General features: G+C 45.8%; 1 protein-coding gene across 5 annotated transcripts in view; it reads left to right on the top strand.

The window, feature by feature from the left end:
• Kdm4a (lysine demethylase 4A) overlaps positions 1-14,351 on the top strand; it is a 55,670-nt gene that overhangs the window by 28,190 nt on the left and 13,129 nt on the right. For 4 of the 5 annotated variants that reach the window (XM_090335035.1, XM_090335037.1, XM_090335036.1 and 1 more), the window contains exons 12-16: positions 5,662-5,782; positions 8,462-8,503; positions 11,363-11,544; positions 13,277-13,481; positions 14,071-14,147. In XM_090335035.1, coding sequence (XP_090191161.1) covers positions 5,662-5,782; positions 8,462-8,503; positions 11,363-11,544; positions 13,277-13,481; positions 14,071-14,147 — 627 coding nt within the window. The remainder of the gene's footprint in view (positions 1-5,661; positions 5,783-8,461; positions 8,504-11,362; positions 11,545-13,276; positions 13,482-14,070; positions 14,148-14,351) is intronic. The other variant, XM_090335038.1, reaches the window with a different exon arrangement.

Genomic DNA, 14,351 nt, shown 5'->3' with positions numbered 1-14,351 from the left:
TCTAATTAATCAGCAAAATACTAGGAGTAAAGATAGAGTTCGAGTGGAAGAGTGCCAGCCTTCAGAGGAAAAAGCCAAGTGAGAGCATGAGGCCCTGAGTTCAAGCCTCTTGCCCCTTGCCTGCAAGTGTGCACACACACACAGTTTCTATGTGACATTCCTTTAACTACTTTATCCATCTCTAAAGAGGTCTGATGATATTGTGTCTATGTTTGGAAATAGGCTGGTTCCTGAGAGGACTCGAGTTCTGCCATCCCACTCTAGGATCCCCCAAGCTGTGATTGAACCTCTTGCCATCCAGAGTATTTACTACTGTCCTCATCAGGGCCTTTTCTGTCCTTCATAGGGCTCCAGCTCAGGGTTTGAGTGGTGTCTCTGAGCTCTTTTTCTCTGGGCTGGTTCTCTACCACTTTGAACAACAGCTTTACTTCTGGTCTTCTGATGGTTATTTAAAGATAAGAATCTTTTTCCTGGGGTCAGGACAGTGGCCTTGTGCTTGACTAGCATGCACAAAGCCCTGGGTTTGATTCCTAGGTACATACACAAACAAAAACAAGGCAGAAGTGCTATGGTTCAAGTGGTAGAGCACCAGCCTTGAGAAAGCCCAAGGGCAGTGCCCAGGCCCTGAGTTCTAGCCCTGGGACTGGCCAAAAAAAAAAAGAAAGAAAGAAAGAAAAAAAGAAAAGGAATCTCTTTCCTGCTTGGGCTGGCTTTGAACTGTGACCCTCAGTTCTCAACCTCCTGAGTAGCTATCCTTACATGCACAAACCACCAGCACCTGGCTTCCCTCAGGGACAGTGCCCAGGCCCTGAGTTCAAGCCCTACGATGGATCCCTTCTTCCCCCCGAAAAAAAGAAAAAACAGTGTGTGTGTGTGTGTGTGTGTGTGTGTGTGTGTGTGTGTGTGAGAGAGAGAGAGAGAGAGAGACTGCCCTACAAAAGGCAGAGTTTGGGAAAGAAATGGCCTCTAGAATCTTATTCTTAAGATAGGAGCTCTCTGGGGCCGGGAGTTTGGCCTAGTGGTTAAAGTGCTTGCCTAGCATGCACAAAGACCTGGGTTCGATTCCTCAGTACCACATACATAGAAAAAAAAAAAAAGCCAGAAGTGGTGCTGAGGCTCAAGTGATACAGCTCTAGCCTTGAGAAAGTCCAAGGACAGTGCTCAGGCCCTGAGCTCAAGTCCAGGACTGGCAAAAAAAAAAAAAAAAAAAAGATAGGAGCACTCTGAGTATGGCTTCACAGCCAAAAGAGGAAAAAGTGGCTTGTGAAAGGGAGATATTAAGATATGAGTCCCAAAAAGATTTCTGCATCCTAATCCTTGTGTCCATAAGACACAGGAGAATCCAGGTTGTTAATCAGATGACCTTTTTGTAGGGCAGTCTCACAGCAGTTTTGGTGTACTGTGGAATTACTAAAGGTGGAGGATTTTTAACTACAGGAGCCATGACAATGTACCAGCTGCCGAAGTTTTTGTGAAGTGAAGCTGCTTTGAAAAAAGCAAGGCCCCAAAACAAAAACTGGAGAACAGTTGGTTTTCCCTGCATGAAATAAGCCTCATCAAGGACATTGACCTTGACTCTGGATGCTACTTTGCTAGGAGAGAGAACAGAAGATTCTGGAGCTTTGAATCTCAGTTTTCCTTCAGGCAGGGGGCCTGGAACACTGCCTGCTGTCAAATCCCATCTGCCCATTGAGCTGTTGGGGCCAGGCTCATCACCCCTTATTAACAGGTGGTGTTGGTGCTTGCCTAGATGCCGTGCTAGGTAGTTGAACTGGGATTGGAAGCAGCATTTCCTGTTATGTGCTGAGGGGATTTAGAAATGGGAACACATCCCAGGGAGAGGCAGTACTTGGAAGAGGGTATGGATGCCATTTGGCAGGAGGATTTAGCTGGGAGATGAGAAGGTATGAAAAGGTAGGTATTTGGACAGACCTATGTGTTTTGCTCGAGCCAGGATGATAGGAGTGAAAAAGACAGACTCCACCCTGGGACACCAGATTTTTCTCTGCCTGGGTCAGCAATCATGTCTCATTTATCTGTACAGGACCCCAAACACCTGGCTACAGATGCTGGGAGCATTAGAGGCACTTTGAATGAGTAAATCAAGGATAAAATGTCTTCCTTCTGTCCCCAGCGTGCATGTGCTCTTCTTGATCTTGACCCTTGCCTCTTCAGTCCTTGATCTGTGTGTCTGCCTCCTATCCTGTTAGGTTTTGTGTGCAGCTGCGTTTACATGCTTGCCAGTCCTGAGACTTGAACTCAGGGCCTGGGCACTGCCTCTTTGCTTTTTCACTCAAGGGTGGTGCTTACTACCGGCTGGAGCTTGAGTCACGCTTCAAAAGCAGGTTTTTTACTGCTTTATTGGGGATGAGAGCCTCATGGACTAAATTGCCCGGGCTAGCTTCCAACAAAGATCCCCAAATCAGAGGCTTGAAATGATGCAAATTTATATATATATATATATATATATATATATATATATATATATATATATATATATATTGGCCAATCCTGGTCTTGAGCTCAGGGCCTGAGCACTGTCCTTGGACTTTCTCAAGGCTAGAGCTCTACCACTTGAGCCTCAGCACCACTTCCGGCTTTTTTTTTTTTTTTTTGGCCAGCCCTAGGCTTAAGCTCAGGGCCTCTGTTTCTCAAGGCTAGAACTCTACCACTTGAGCCTCAGCACCACTTCTGGCTTTTTCTAAGTATGTGGTACCAAGGAATCGAACCCGGGTCTTCGTGCATGCTAGGCAAGCACACTACCACTAGGCCAAACTCCTGCCCCTCCGGCTTTTTCCTATATGTGGTACTGGGGAATCGAACCTGGGTCTTCATGCATGCTAGACAAGCACTTTAACCACTAGGCCAAACTCCCGACCCGCAAATTTATCTTATAGTTCTTGATTTCTGCAATGGGTCTCAATGATTAAATTTAAGGTGTCAACAGAGTTGTGTACTTTATTGCAGCCCTATGAGCAAATACGTTTGTTTGCCCCCTCCAAATCCCATCAGCCATTCTCAATTTCTTAGTCCTTGGCTCTCATCCATCTTCAAAGGCCCTAACGTTTACCCAAGTTTTCCTTGCATCCTATCAGGACAGCCTTTTCTCCATCCCTCTTCTGTTGGTAAGTGCTATGGCGATTACATTAAGCTCACCAGATAATCTCAGATAATCCTTCTATTTTAAGGTCATCTGATTAATAACTTGGATTCTCCTATGTCTTATTAACATCGTATTCACAAGGATTAGGAAGCAGACATCTTTTGGGGATTCATATCTTAATATCTCCCTTTCACAAGCTACTTTTTCCTCTTTTGGCTCTGAAGCCAAACTCAGAGAGCTCCTATCTTAAAAATAGGATTTCTTTTCCAAACTCTGATCTAATTCCTTTAGTCACTCTTCTAGAAAATGGGCTCCCAACTACCTCTCAGAAACAAGGCCCCATACTTCCCAGTTGCCAAATGCTTGGCAACTTTTCTGCTCGACTCTTCTTGTGTCCTTTGCTGCTGTGAATATCCACATCCTTGACACTGTCTTTGAATTGGCATTCTTGAATTTCCCTTACTTGTGCACTTTTAAGATCCTTTCTTTTCTTTGTCCTCTTTCCCTAGAAAGTTTAGTCTTCTGCTATTTACCTTCTGCCATTCCCACCATTTTAATTCTGTAATTTAGCCTCTTCTTTTTCTCTTCTCTTCTCTTCTTTTTCCAGTCCTGGGACTTGAACTCTGAGCCTTTGCACTATCACTGAGCTTCTTTTGCTCAGGGGTAGGGTACCACTTGAGCCACAGCTCCACTTCTGGCTTTTGCTGAGTTATGTGGTACCGAGGAATCAAACCCAGGGCTTGATGCATGCTTGGCAAGCATTTTACCACTAAGCTATGCTCCCGGCTCCCTGAATATTTTTTTGCCTGTGTGGGTACGTGGGGTGTGTGTGTGTGTGTGTGTGTGTGTGTGTGTGTGTGTGTGTGTGTGTGTGTGAACCTGGGGCCTTCTACGTGCTAGGCAAGTGTTTTGCCTCTAAGCTACATCCAAGCCCACTGACAGGCATTTTGGAAATCACTGCTTCAGGCAAATCTATACAGTAAGTTGAGTGCAGGGAGACCGTGATTTGTAGTCTTCTTGGACCACAGTAATGACATGTCCCAAGACCTTCACCTTACTCCTGTACACTACTGCACAGCACTGTGTGAGGCTATATTGCATCCTGTCACAGTCCATTGCTTCACATTTACTTTCCTAGGCAGGCCTTGGCACCGTGGTGCTCCGTGGACATTTGTTGATGAATGGGCACATAAACTCTGAATCCTGTTGGTAATATTTATGTTTAGAGGGACAGGTTCTATTTTTCTTGCACATGGCTTGCACAGAATTTGTTTTGTCCTAGGATCACAAGTCCTCTAGAGGCTCCTTTGTGTCTGTGGACCCAGGGCACCTTTTCAGAGGTAGCACCGCAGTGCCACCACTTCTCCGCAGTACCCTGAAGCATTTGTTTCTGTCATCATTGCAAAATGGCTCTCTTGCAGGCCTCATTTCCTTGCTTAATGGCTTTTGCCAGCCCTTATCTCCTAATGTCAGTATAACTAAGTTTTAAGTAAGTTGATTAAGAAGATACTCCTGCATAGTATTACTGAGTGAATTCTAGGCATCCAATTCCTAATTATGCTTGCTCTGGTTTATATGAAGGCGTATGAGATCACCCTTTTCTTCATAGCTAAGCCAGAGGTTTAGATGTACTGTCCTGGCCCATCAGCTGAGGAATTAGCAACCTCCACAAGAGTTGAGGTCTCCATGGAGTGCTTTCTTTGTTTTGGCTCGGGTGACCTGCATCCTTTTGGATGTCCTCTAGGCTTTCAACTTGGACAGTCTTGCTACCCTGGCACATTGTATCAGTTGCTTCTGACCTCTTGGTCCAAGGAAAGGGGCACTTGGACTTTTCAAAAGCTCACTAAGTTGTCTTATGGCAATGAGTTTAAAGGGTAGGGCATCTAGCTCTTCTTAACCACAGGAGTAGGTTTGGTTTTGGTTATGTTTGTTGCAGGCTGGTCCAAGAAGACCAGAAACCACACATCATGCCTAGATTTTTCCCTAGAATTCTAAAATAAGCCAGGTGTAGACTTGTTGGGTATTTATTTTTTATTTTTTTGCCAGTCCTGGGCCTTGAACTCAGGGCCTGAGCACTGGCCCTGGGCTTTCTCCAGGCTAGAGCTCCACCACTTGAGTCATAGTAGCACTTCTGGCTTGTTTTTCTATGTATATGGTACCAAAGAATCAAACCCAGGCTTTTGTGCTTGCTAGGCAAGCACTCTACCACTAGGCCAAACTCCCGGGCCCGACTTGTTGGATTTTTAAAAGATGGACATTTTAGTGGTTAAATTTATTAATTTATGTATGTATTTTTTTTTTTTTTTTGCCAGTGCTGGAGCCTGAACTCTGGGCCTGAGCACTGTCTGTGGGCTTCCTCAAGGCTAGCACTCTACCACTTGAGCCATAGCACCACTCCTAGCTTTTTCTCTGTATGTCGTACCGAGGAATCAAACCCAGGGCTTTGTGCATGCTAGGTACACACTCTACTACCAAGCCACAGTCCTGGCCTGGAGTTTTAAGTTTTGTTGTACTTGAAGTTGAAACAAGGCCAATTTAACTTCCTTTACTTTTCTCAGGTTGCTAATCGGTACATGTTTTCTCTGGAGGAGACTAAGAAGTCCAAGGGTCGTCGCCAGCCTTTAAGCAAGCTTCCACGCCATCACCCACTTGTGTTGCAGGAGTGTGTCAGTGATGATGGTAAGCCCGGTCTCCCTTGCTCAGTAGGAGGAATGCAGCCTACTGCACTGGGACTCGCTCTGATCTGACCGACATCAGAAGGCCAAGCTGAGGGGATGAGGGTGGGTCTGGGGCTGAGCTGCTCTCTCAGATAATTCTGAACAGAGGATAGCATTTACTTTTTTTTTCTTTTTAAATCTAATTTGCTAATTAGATTTCATTATCAGCTCAAGATGTTATGTGCCTAATACGGGATAATTGCATGCAGGTTCTTTCCTTTCTTCTCCTAGGAGGTACAAGGCTGATTTTTCAGGATAGCAAATTCTGTCAATGATGCCAAGCCCTGTGCTGGATGTGTGGATACAAAGCTAACTAAGATATGTCCGTGCCCCAAGACGCTCACAGGGTAGTGAGGCAAACTGACAGGTAAACAGATCTACAGAAAGGATACCTATCCAGGCTGAGGGGACTATATGAGCCACTGCAGAGAAAAGAATAGGAGCATATATGCAGATGAAGGGTTATTAGATCTAGTCAAGGGTAGAGAGTTAGTACTAGGATAGGAGGACAAGGCCAGCTCAAGGGCAGTATGATACTTAAGCCCAGAATGAGGAACTTCAGGAGCCATTGAAATGGTTGAACCAGAGGAATGAATAACATGATTAGAAACATTTCCTAGCTGGGTACTGGTGGCTCATGTTTATAATCCCAACTATTCAGGAAGCTGAGATCTGAGGATCACAGTTCAAAGTCAGCCCTGGATGACAAAGCTGAGAGAATCTTATCTCCAAATAGTTGGAAGAGAGATATTAATTAGCATTGGTAGTAGAGTGCCAGCCATGAGGGAAAAACCTAAGCAAAAGTACAAAGCTCTGAGTTCAAACCTCAGTACCAGCACAAGAAAAAAAAAAGAGAAAGAAAAGAAAGACTGCTTCTAGTGATTGTGTCTTGAGGATGGCTTTGAGAGGCCCAGGTGAGCTTTTGGAATGGTGCTAGATTGGTGCTTGGAAGGCTGAGAGAAGTGAAGGTACTATTGGCTGGATGTAGTGACTGGCTCTGGCCTGAGGGTATTCTATGAGTTGATGAGCTCTCTGCCTGGTTTGTACCTTTGATTGGCAAAAGGAAGCCGAAGTTCAGTTTGTCTGTGGAGAATGAGACTTGAGGGAAGTGCAGAACTATAGATTATTATTATTATAAAATAAAAGAAGTCACTTGTGAACAAGGCAGAAATGGAGATGGCTGAGCAGAGGCCTGGGGTATGAGGGCAGAAGAAGGAGGGGAGTCTGAAGGAGAGATTGAGCAAGGGCAGGAAGTGTGGCACTGATGCTGAGAGTAGCTTCCTGAACTTCAGGATTCACAAAGGATTTATGACGAGCCTTGGCACAGATGTCAGTGACCAGCCCCCGTTCACAAAAACAGACATTTGCATTCTTAACTAGTGCTGTTCTGTTTCCTGTCCTGTTCTTCTCTTCCTTAGCTGTTGTCAAAGTCCCATCTCTGCAGTTTTCTTTTTCTTTTTTTTTGGGGGGGGGTGGGGCGGGGAGGATCACAGGGCTTGAGCTCTGGCCTGGGCACTGTCCCTGAGCTCTTCAGCTCAAGGCTACCGCTGGACCTGTGAGCCATAGCCCCACTTCCCGTTTTCTAGTTGTTAGTTGGAGAGTTTCAGGGCTAGGGCTGGGAGTTTGACCTAGTGGTTAAAGTGCTTGCCTAGCATGCACAAAGACCCGGGTTCGATTCCTTGGTACCACATACATACAAAAAAGCCGGAAGTGGTGCTGAGGCTCAAATGGTACAGCTCTAGCCTTGAGAAAGTCCAAGGACAGTGCTCAGGTCCTAAGCTCAAGCCCAGGACTGGCAAAAAAAAAAAAAAAAAAAAAAAAGAGTTTCAGGGCTTTGTATTGCCTGGGCTGGCTTTGAACCATAAACCTCAAGATCTTAGCCTCCTGAGTAGCTAGAATTATAGATGTGAGCCACTGAACCGGCTTGCAGTTTTCCACAGTTAAAAGACCATGAGAGCTGGATAGAGAAGCAGTCCTGAGGACCTGTGGTCAATGAGAATGACCGGACCGGGTCCTAGGAGTTCTGAGTTTGTATTCCAGTCCAGTCAGGATTTTCAGCCTAGTTCCCTGATTTCTCCCTCAAATATATGAAAGTGACATAGATTATAGAAAACTGGAAAAGCAGAAGTTATTTAAAGGAAATGACTGGCCAGATACTTACCCTTTGAAGATGAACACTGACAATGTTTAATGCATTATCATTCTTTTTCTAGACAAACATAAATTATGTCCAGGTTTTTTTTTTTTTGCCAGTCCTGGGGCTTGACCTCAGGGTCTAAGCACTGTCTCTGAGCTTAACACATGCCCACTTGTCTGTTTTGTCCCTTGAATAAATTGTGGTCCTCAGATCACATGGTCACCAAATAGCATCTTTCTAGGAAGAAGTCCCCTAAGTACACACAAGGCTATAACCTTGTTCCATGTAAGCAGTACCCCTTAATGTCTTCCTCTGGTCTATATCTGTCCTTTACTGCTTGTCCTAAGAATGTGTTCAACAGCTTTTAAAATTTGTTCTTTAAATTAATGCAACTAAATAAGGGTCACAGATTGCTTTTAGAAGTTAGCTTTCTTTAGTTTCTTTTAGTGTAAGATAACACTTCCCCCATTTTCCCCTCCCCTCCTCTTCTTCCTTCCCTCTTAGGATGGAACTCACCATCCAGCCTATTGAGTGCTGGAATTGCAGGTGAGTGGCTTTATGCCTGGCTTCCTCTAGTTTTTCGTTTTTTTGTTTTCAGTGTGAGGCTGGAACTCAGGGCCTGGGTGCTATTCCTAAGCCTCTTTGTGCTCAAGGCTAGTGTTCTATCACTTGAGCCCCTTCCACTTTTGTGTGGTTAATTGGAGATAAGAGTCTCTCAGAGACTTTTCTGCCCAAGCTGGCTTTGACCTGTGATCCTCAAATATCAGCTTCCTGAGTAGTTAGGATTATAGGTGTGAGTTACTGGCACACAGCTCCCCCACTGCTTAAAAACATTTTTTTTTTCATCTGAGGCATAACATTTTTAGTGAAATGCACACATCTTGCACTTACGGCTCTGTGAAGCTTTACATATGTAAACTGTTAAAATTTCACTTTCTGTGATTTTTTTTCTTAACAACATGAACATTTTCCCTCATCTTTCAATAGTCACATATGGAATGGTTTTGGCCACTTTTGACTTTGCAAGTGGAACAGATGTCAGTGTACTAAAATTTTAGTTGTCATTGTGAGCTTGTCTCTTGCTGTTTCTTCCACTCTATCTTGGTCCCTCTTGTTTGTCCAGGCCTAGTGACAGAACCTGAACAATGTGGCTTTTAGGAGCTGGTTTTACTTGTCTACACTGGCCTCCTTACGCTACAGTGGCCTTCCCTGAAGCTGCACACAATGGCAGCTGCCAGCTCCCTTTAGAGTCAATGTGACTAGAAAAGCGAAGTAGAAAACCATTAATCTGTGTTGGCCTCTATGGTCATCAGAAGTGAACAAACAGGCATTTAGTGCAAGAGCCTTTCCTGTGCTGTTTTGGTGGAATGTCAGGGGCCCTTTGGGAAGTATTTTTGTCCAAGGAGCCAGCTCACTGGAGAGATTGTAATTGGGGGCCATTCAGTCTGCACAATGTTGTATGCAGATTCCTCAGTGTTCCCGCAGATGCTCCATGGGGTAGGGCCAGTCTGCTGTCAGTCCCCACATAAGTGGGCTCATTTTGACTACACTTGGCAAGGACAATCCAGACAGATGTAGCTTCTCCTCCCGTTGTATCACAACAGCAGTCTATTTTCGTATCTCCTTCTGCTTGTACCCCTCCCCTCCCTTGTTCTAGGCCTTTGGAACTATTATGGGTCTCCCTTGATCTTCTGTCTTAAGTGTACCTTTATCTGCTTTGTCTTGTTTTGTGAACAAACTTCTGACTCCATTCTATACTGAGATCCACTCTTCTGGGCAGATAGACCCAGAGGGGAGTTTACCGGGACTGAGTGGTAAGGTCAGATAAGTTGTGAATCAGATTACTAGCAAATGTAAGAGAGACCTGGATGGGTGTCCACTAGAGTACTGGGAAGGGCAAACAAGTTAGTATTTTAAGCTTTGAAGACTTAACTTGTCTCTAGAATCCTTGTGTATTTTTCTGTATTTCCCCTCAGGAAGGTGGATGGATTGGGTCTATTGACTGCCATCATGTCTACAGACATGACTGCATGTGTGCGTGCGTGCGTGTGTGTGTGTGTGTGTATTTTTTTTGCCAGTCTTGGTGTTTGAACTCAGGGCCTGAATACTGTCCTTGGGCTTTCTCAAGGCTAGCACTCTACCACTTGAGTCACAGCAACACTTCCAGTTTTTTTGCTAATCCTGGGGTCTGAATCGGGGACCCGGGCAGTGTCCTGGAGCTTTCTCTAGGCTACTGCTCTACCACTTGAGCCACAGCACTATTTCCAGCTTTTTCTGTGTATGTGGTACCAAGGAATTGAACCCAGGGCATTGTGTATGCTAGGCAAGCACTCATCACTAGGCCACACTCCTTAATGTTACCTTTTTTTAATGTAAATTTTTATTTTTTATTGTTATAAAGATGATGTACAGAGAGCTTATAGTTACATAATTCAGGTAATGAGTCCATTTCATTTTGAAAAGTGTTACCCCTTCCTTTGCTCTTTCTCAGTGTTTCCTTCCCATCCCTGCCCACAGTTGTATAGTTCATTTTCCACATGTTGTCTAGTGAGGACCACTGCTGCATTGTTTCACATTTTGTGCATCAATATTTATGCCCCTCACCAATCCTCCCAAAGACAGATCCATGAACAAGACAAAAAGAAAACAAAAGCAACAACAAAGAAACGAACCTCGTCTTCATTTCTTGGAGTTTATTTCCATAAATATTTTATGATCAGAGGCACATAGGCATTGTGCCTTTGTGTTCCCCCTCTAAGAGTATCCTCCTTTGCTCTCACTGTGTGTGACTGCCTAGAGTACCGTATAATTCATCATGCAGGGCATTATATTTTATGACTAGGAAGAGGATTCACCCCGAACAGAGTTAGGAGGAATTGAGGAGCCCAGCCCAGAGTAGTCAGCTGGCGCCTGGACTTTCTAGAAGGATTGGGAAAGTCTTCACCAAGGACCATGATACAACAACTTTAATCTTTGCCAATACCCTTTTCCCTCCAGCTCAGCTAAAAGAGAAACTATAAAAGGGAGAGGACTTACTTAACATGTTGGAATTCTGGAGGCAGCACATAACACATTTTCTGGCATGACAGTGCTTAACTGTTCTGTCCTTGGAAACGGCAAAGGGTTGACTATGACAGCTGCTAAGTGGAGTAAAGTGGGCCCAGTTCTTGGGAAGGGGAAGAGTCTCTGGAGATCACAAGACAGTCAGACCAGAAGAGGGTAAAGGCAGTACTCCCCATAACAATACCATCAATCTAGGCACTGAAGGAGTCTGTTGGCAGTCACTTCTGTTCCTGGCCCTTGTCACCCTTAGGAATCTTGAGTCCAGAGTTGAGACCCACCATCCTTGTATGGCATGGTCATATGCCTAGTTGGGGCTAATATCTATTCTGTTACTTCTTCTAGAGACCTCTGAACAGTTGACCCCTGAAGAGGAAGCTGATGAGACAGAAGCCTGGGCCAAGCCCCTAAGCCAGCTGTGGCAGAACCGACCTCCAAACTTTGAAGCTGAGAAGGAATTCAACCAGTTCATGGCCCAGCAGGCTCCTCACTGTGCCGTCTGCATGATCTTCCAGACTTATCATCAGGTTGGGTACCTTCTATTCTATGTCTGCATGCAGAACCAGCAGCCAGAGGAAGCTAGATTTACTTGTTTGCTCATAGCTTACCACTGATTCTCTTGAGGGAGACTTTTTTTTTCCTCTAGCATCTCTGTCCTCTTTGGACCTTGGTATTGCTTTGACAGGCCATCACCTTAGGTTACTTGAATGTGTTTGGAGCCAGTGTAGCACAGACTCCCCTTGTACTTGATTGATCTCCTCAGGCATCACTGTTTGTAAAGCACTCCACTTTTCAGTTATCACCCTGGTCCAGCTGTGCACTGTGTGACTGATGGTCCACAATCCTGGCCAGTCAGGGTACAAGTGGTCTTGACCTTCAAAGGAAGAGCCAAGTCCTCTTGTGTTATACCCTCTTTACTTTATCCCATTGTTGTGGTGAGGGTGGGCGGGAAGGACCTAGGGCAGCGTGGAGGCCAGGGGTAGTGGAAGAGTGGAAAGTGTGAACGCTAGGATCAGCTCTGCCTTTCCTGCCCTCGGCCCCCCTCTCCCCGCTCCAGTCATGGGGCTGGAACTCTGGGCCTAGGCGCTGTCCCAGAGCTCTTCAGCTCAAGGCTAGCACTCTACTACTTGAGCCGCAGTGCCACTTCCAGTTTTCTGCTGGTTAATTGGAGATATGAATCTCCGGGATTTTCATGCCCAGGCTGGCTTTGAACTGTGATCCTCAGATCTCATTCTCCTGAGTAGCTAGGATTACAGGTATGAGCTACCAGAGCATGGCCAGCTCTGCCCTTTCTATGCTGGGGCATTGATGGCTGCAGCATCAAGAATTCCTTTGGGTCTAGCTCTCTAAGAGGCCAGGAAGGCATTTACAGCAGTAGGTGCTGGATGATGAGCTCAGGCTCAGCCAGAACCTGCACGAAGTGGCAGGTAGCTAAGCAGTCCTATGGTGGCATGGAGGGGCTCCAGGGTCATGTTTGCTGAAGGGTAGAACCGAAACCTATGCTATTTACCATGGACAGAGAGCACAGCCAAAGAACTTGGTGTCCCATTGTTTGTGAGGGAAGCGACTGGCCTGGTTTTTCCCATCAGCAGCTTTACTAAGTTGGGACCAGAGTTTCATGAATGGCATAGGACCAGAGGTTTATGTGTTTCTGGGCTCTGTTTTTGGAACAAGGATAATGGTGCCATCCAGCGGCAGAGCCAACAGATACTTGGCAGGCAGTATAGCTTTGCCAAACATTATGTGGACATAATGTTCTTCTGTGGAGAGGCCCTGAGCCAGGAAGCACAGGTGGGGCTCCAGCCATGTGACAGGGCTATAGCTCAGGTGACCTGCTGACATAGACAGGCAGAAGCAATCAGTGCTGGTCCATTAGGGGTATCTGCTCTGGGCGCTATCCCTGAATGGGGCTACCATGTGATACAGAACTGGGGGGAACCTACAGTGGCAGCCTCGCTGCTAACATCTCAGTGTATTTTATTATCACTTGGTTTAGGAAGATTGAAATCCCAGTTGCCTCTTACCTCGCTCCCTCTTCTCAGTTGTCCCCTAGAGGCCTTTGTTTGATGCTGCTGTGAGAAATTGAATTTGAGTCATTAGAGGTAACTTCAATTAGTAGCTCTGGGATAATGGCTAGGCACCCGGGAGCTATAGTCGTAGTCACATGAGTGAGGGAGCCAGCTTTCCACTGATGGAGCAGGTGGAGAGCTGAGAGCATGGGCGAGTGCTCACTGTGCTGTGTATTCTCTTTCCCCTCAGGTTGAGTTTGGAAGCCTGAGTCAGAACTGTGGAAAAGCTTCTGCATCCACTGCCCAAACACAAAGGACCAAGCCATTGATTCCAGAAATGTGCTTCACCACAACCGGCTGCAGCACGGACATCAACCTTTCCACTCCCTACCTCGAGGAGGATGGTACCAGCATGCTTGTCTCTTGCAAGAAGTGCAGTGTCCGGGTCCATGCCAGTGAGTGCCTCTCACTTTTCTCTCCTATACCTGGAGCATGAGCATGCTCATACGAGGCCTTTGCCCCGTGCTGGCCTCCCTCCTCCCCCAGTACAAAGGTTCCTTATTGCTGTTGCTGGTTGATGGCTTTTCTGTGATGCTAAACTTCTGTACTTGAGCTAGTCGACTCTGCTGTCCTCTTGATTGCTGCTATGAGGTGTTTGGTCCAATGACAGTGATCTAGGATTCTAGGGTTTCTATAAAATGTGGATATTTGAGGGAGATGGTTTATAGAAAAGAAAGAACTTCAGCTGGTGCACTGGTGGCTCATATCTGTAATCCTAGCTACCCCGGAGGCTACTGATCCAGGGATCACAGTTGGAAGCCAGCCTGGGCAGAAAAGTCCATGAGACTCTTCATTTCCAGTTAAGCATCAGAAAATCAGAAGTGACGCTATGGCTCAAATGATAGATAGAGTGTTAGCCTTGAGCAAAAGGAGCTCAGAAGGAGAGCTCCCAGACCCTGAGTTCAAGCCCTATTACCAACAGGTTTTTGCAAATCCACATTCTGACTTTCCGGTTTAATTTGTTCTCCTTGGTGTTCTTACTAGGTTGTTATGGGGTTCCCCCGACAAAGGCTTCTGAAGAGTGGATGTGTTCCCGGTGTTCAGCTAATGCCCTGGAAGAAGTAAGTACTTCCACATTCAGCCTATCTTGCTTATGGGACAAGTTCAGGGCCAGTCTTTTTCACATTGGACTTCACTTCCTCAGCAGTTTGCTAGGACCTAGTACTTCATGATGTCAGAGTGCATTGTGGGAACAAGTCCTGTGACCTTAGGTATATGCGTCCCACTTGCACCAGGGCATGAGGTGATCGAGAAGCTGGGTTCCA

The sequence above is a fragment of the Megascapheus bottae genome, chromosome 6 (assembly GCF_031878675.1).
Source record: "Megascapheus bottae isolate mThoBot1 chromosome 6, mThoBot2.hap1, whole genome shotgun sequence".
Lineage (NCBI taxonomy): Eukaryota > Metazoa > Chordata > Mammalia > Rodentia > Geomyidae > Megascapheus > Megascapheus bottae.
Note: the sequence above shows the minus strand (reverse complement) of the source record. Positions and strands in the feature narration are given on the sequence as shown.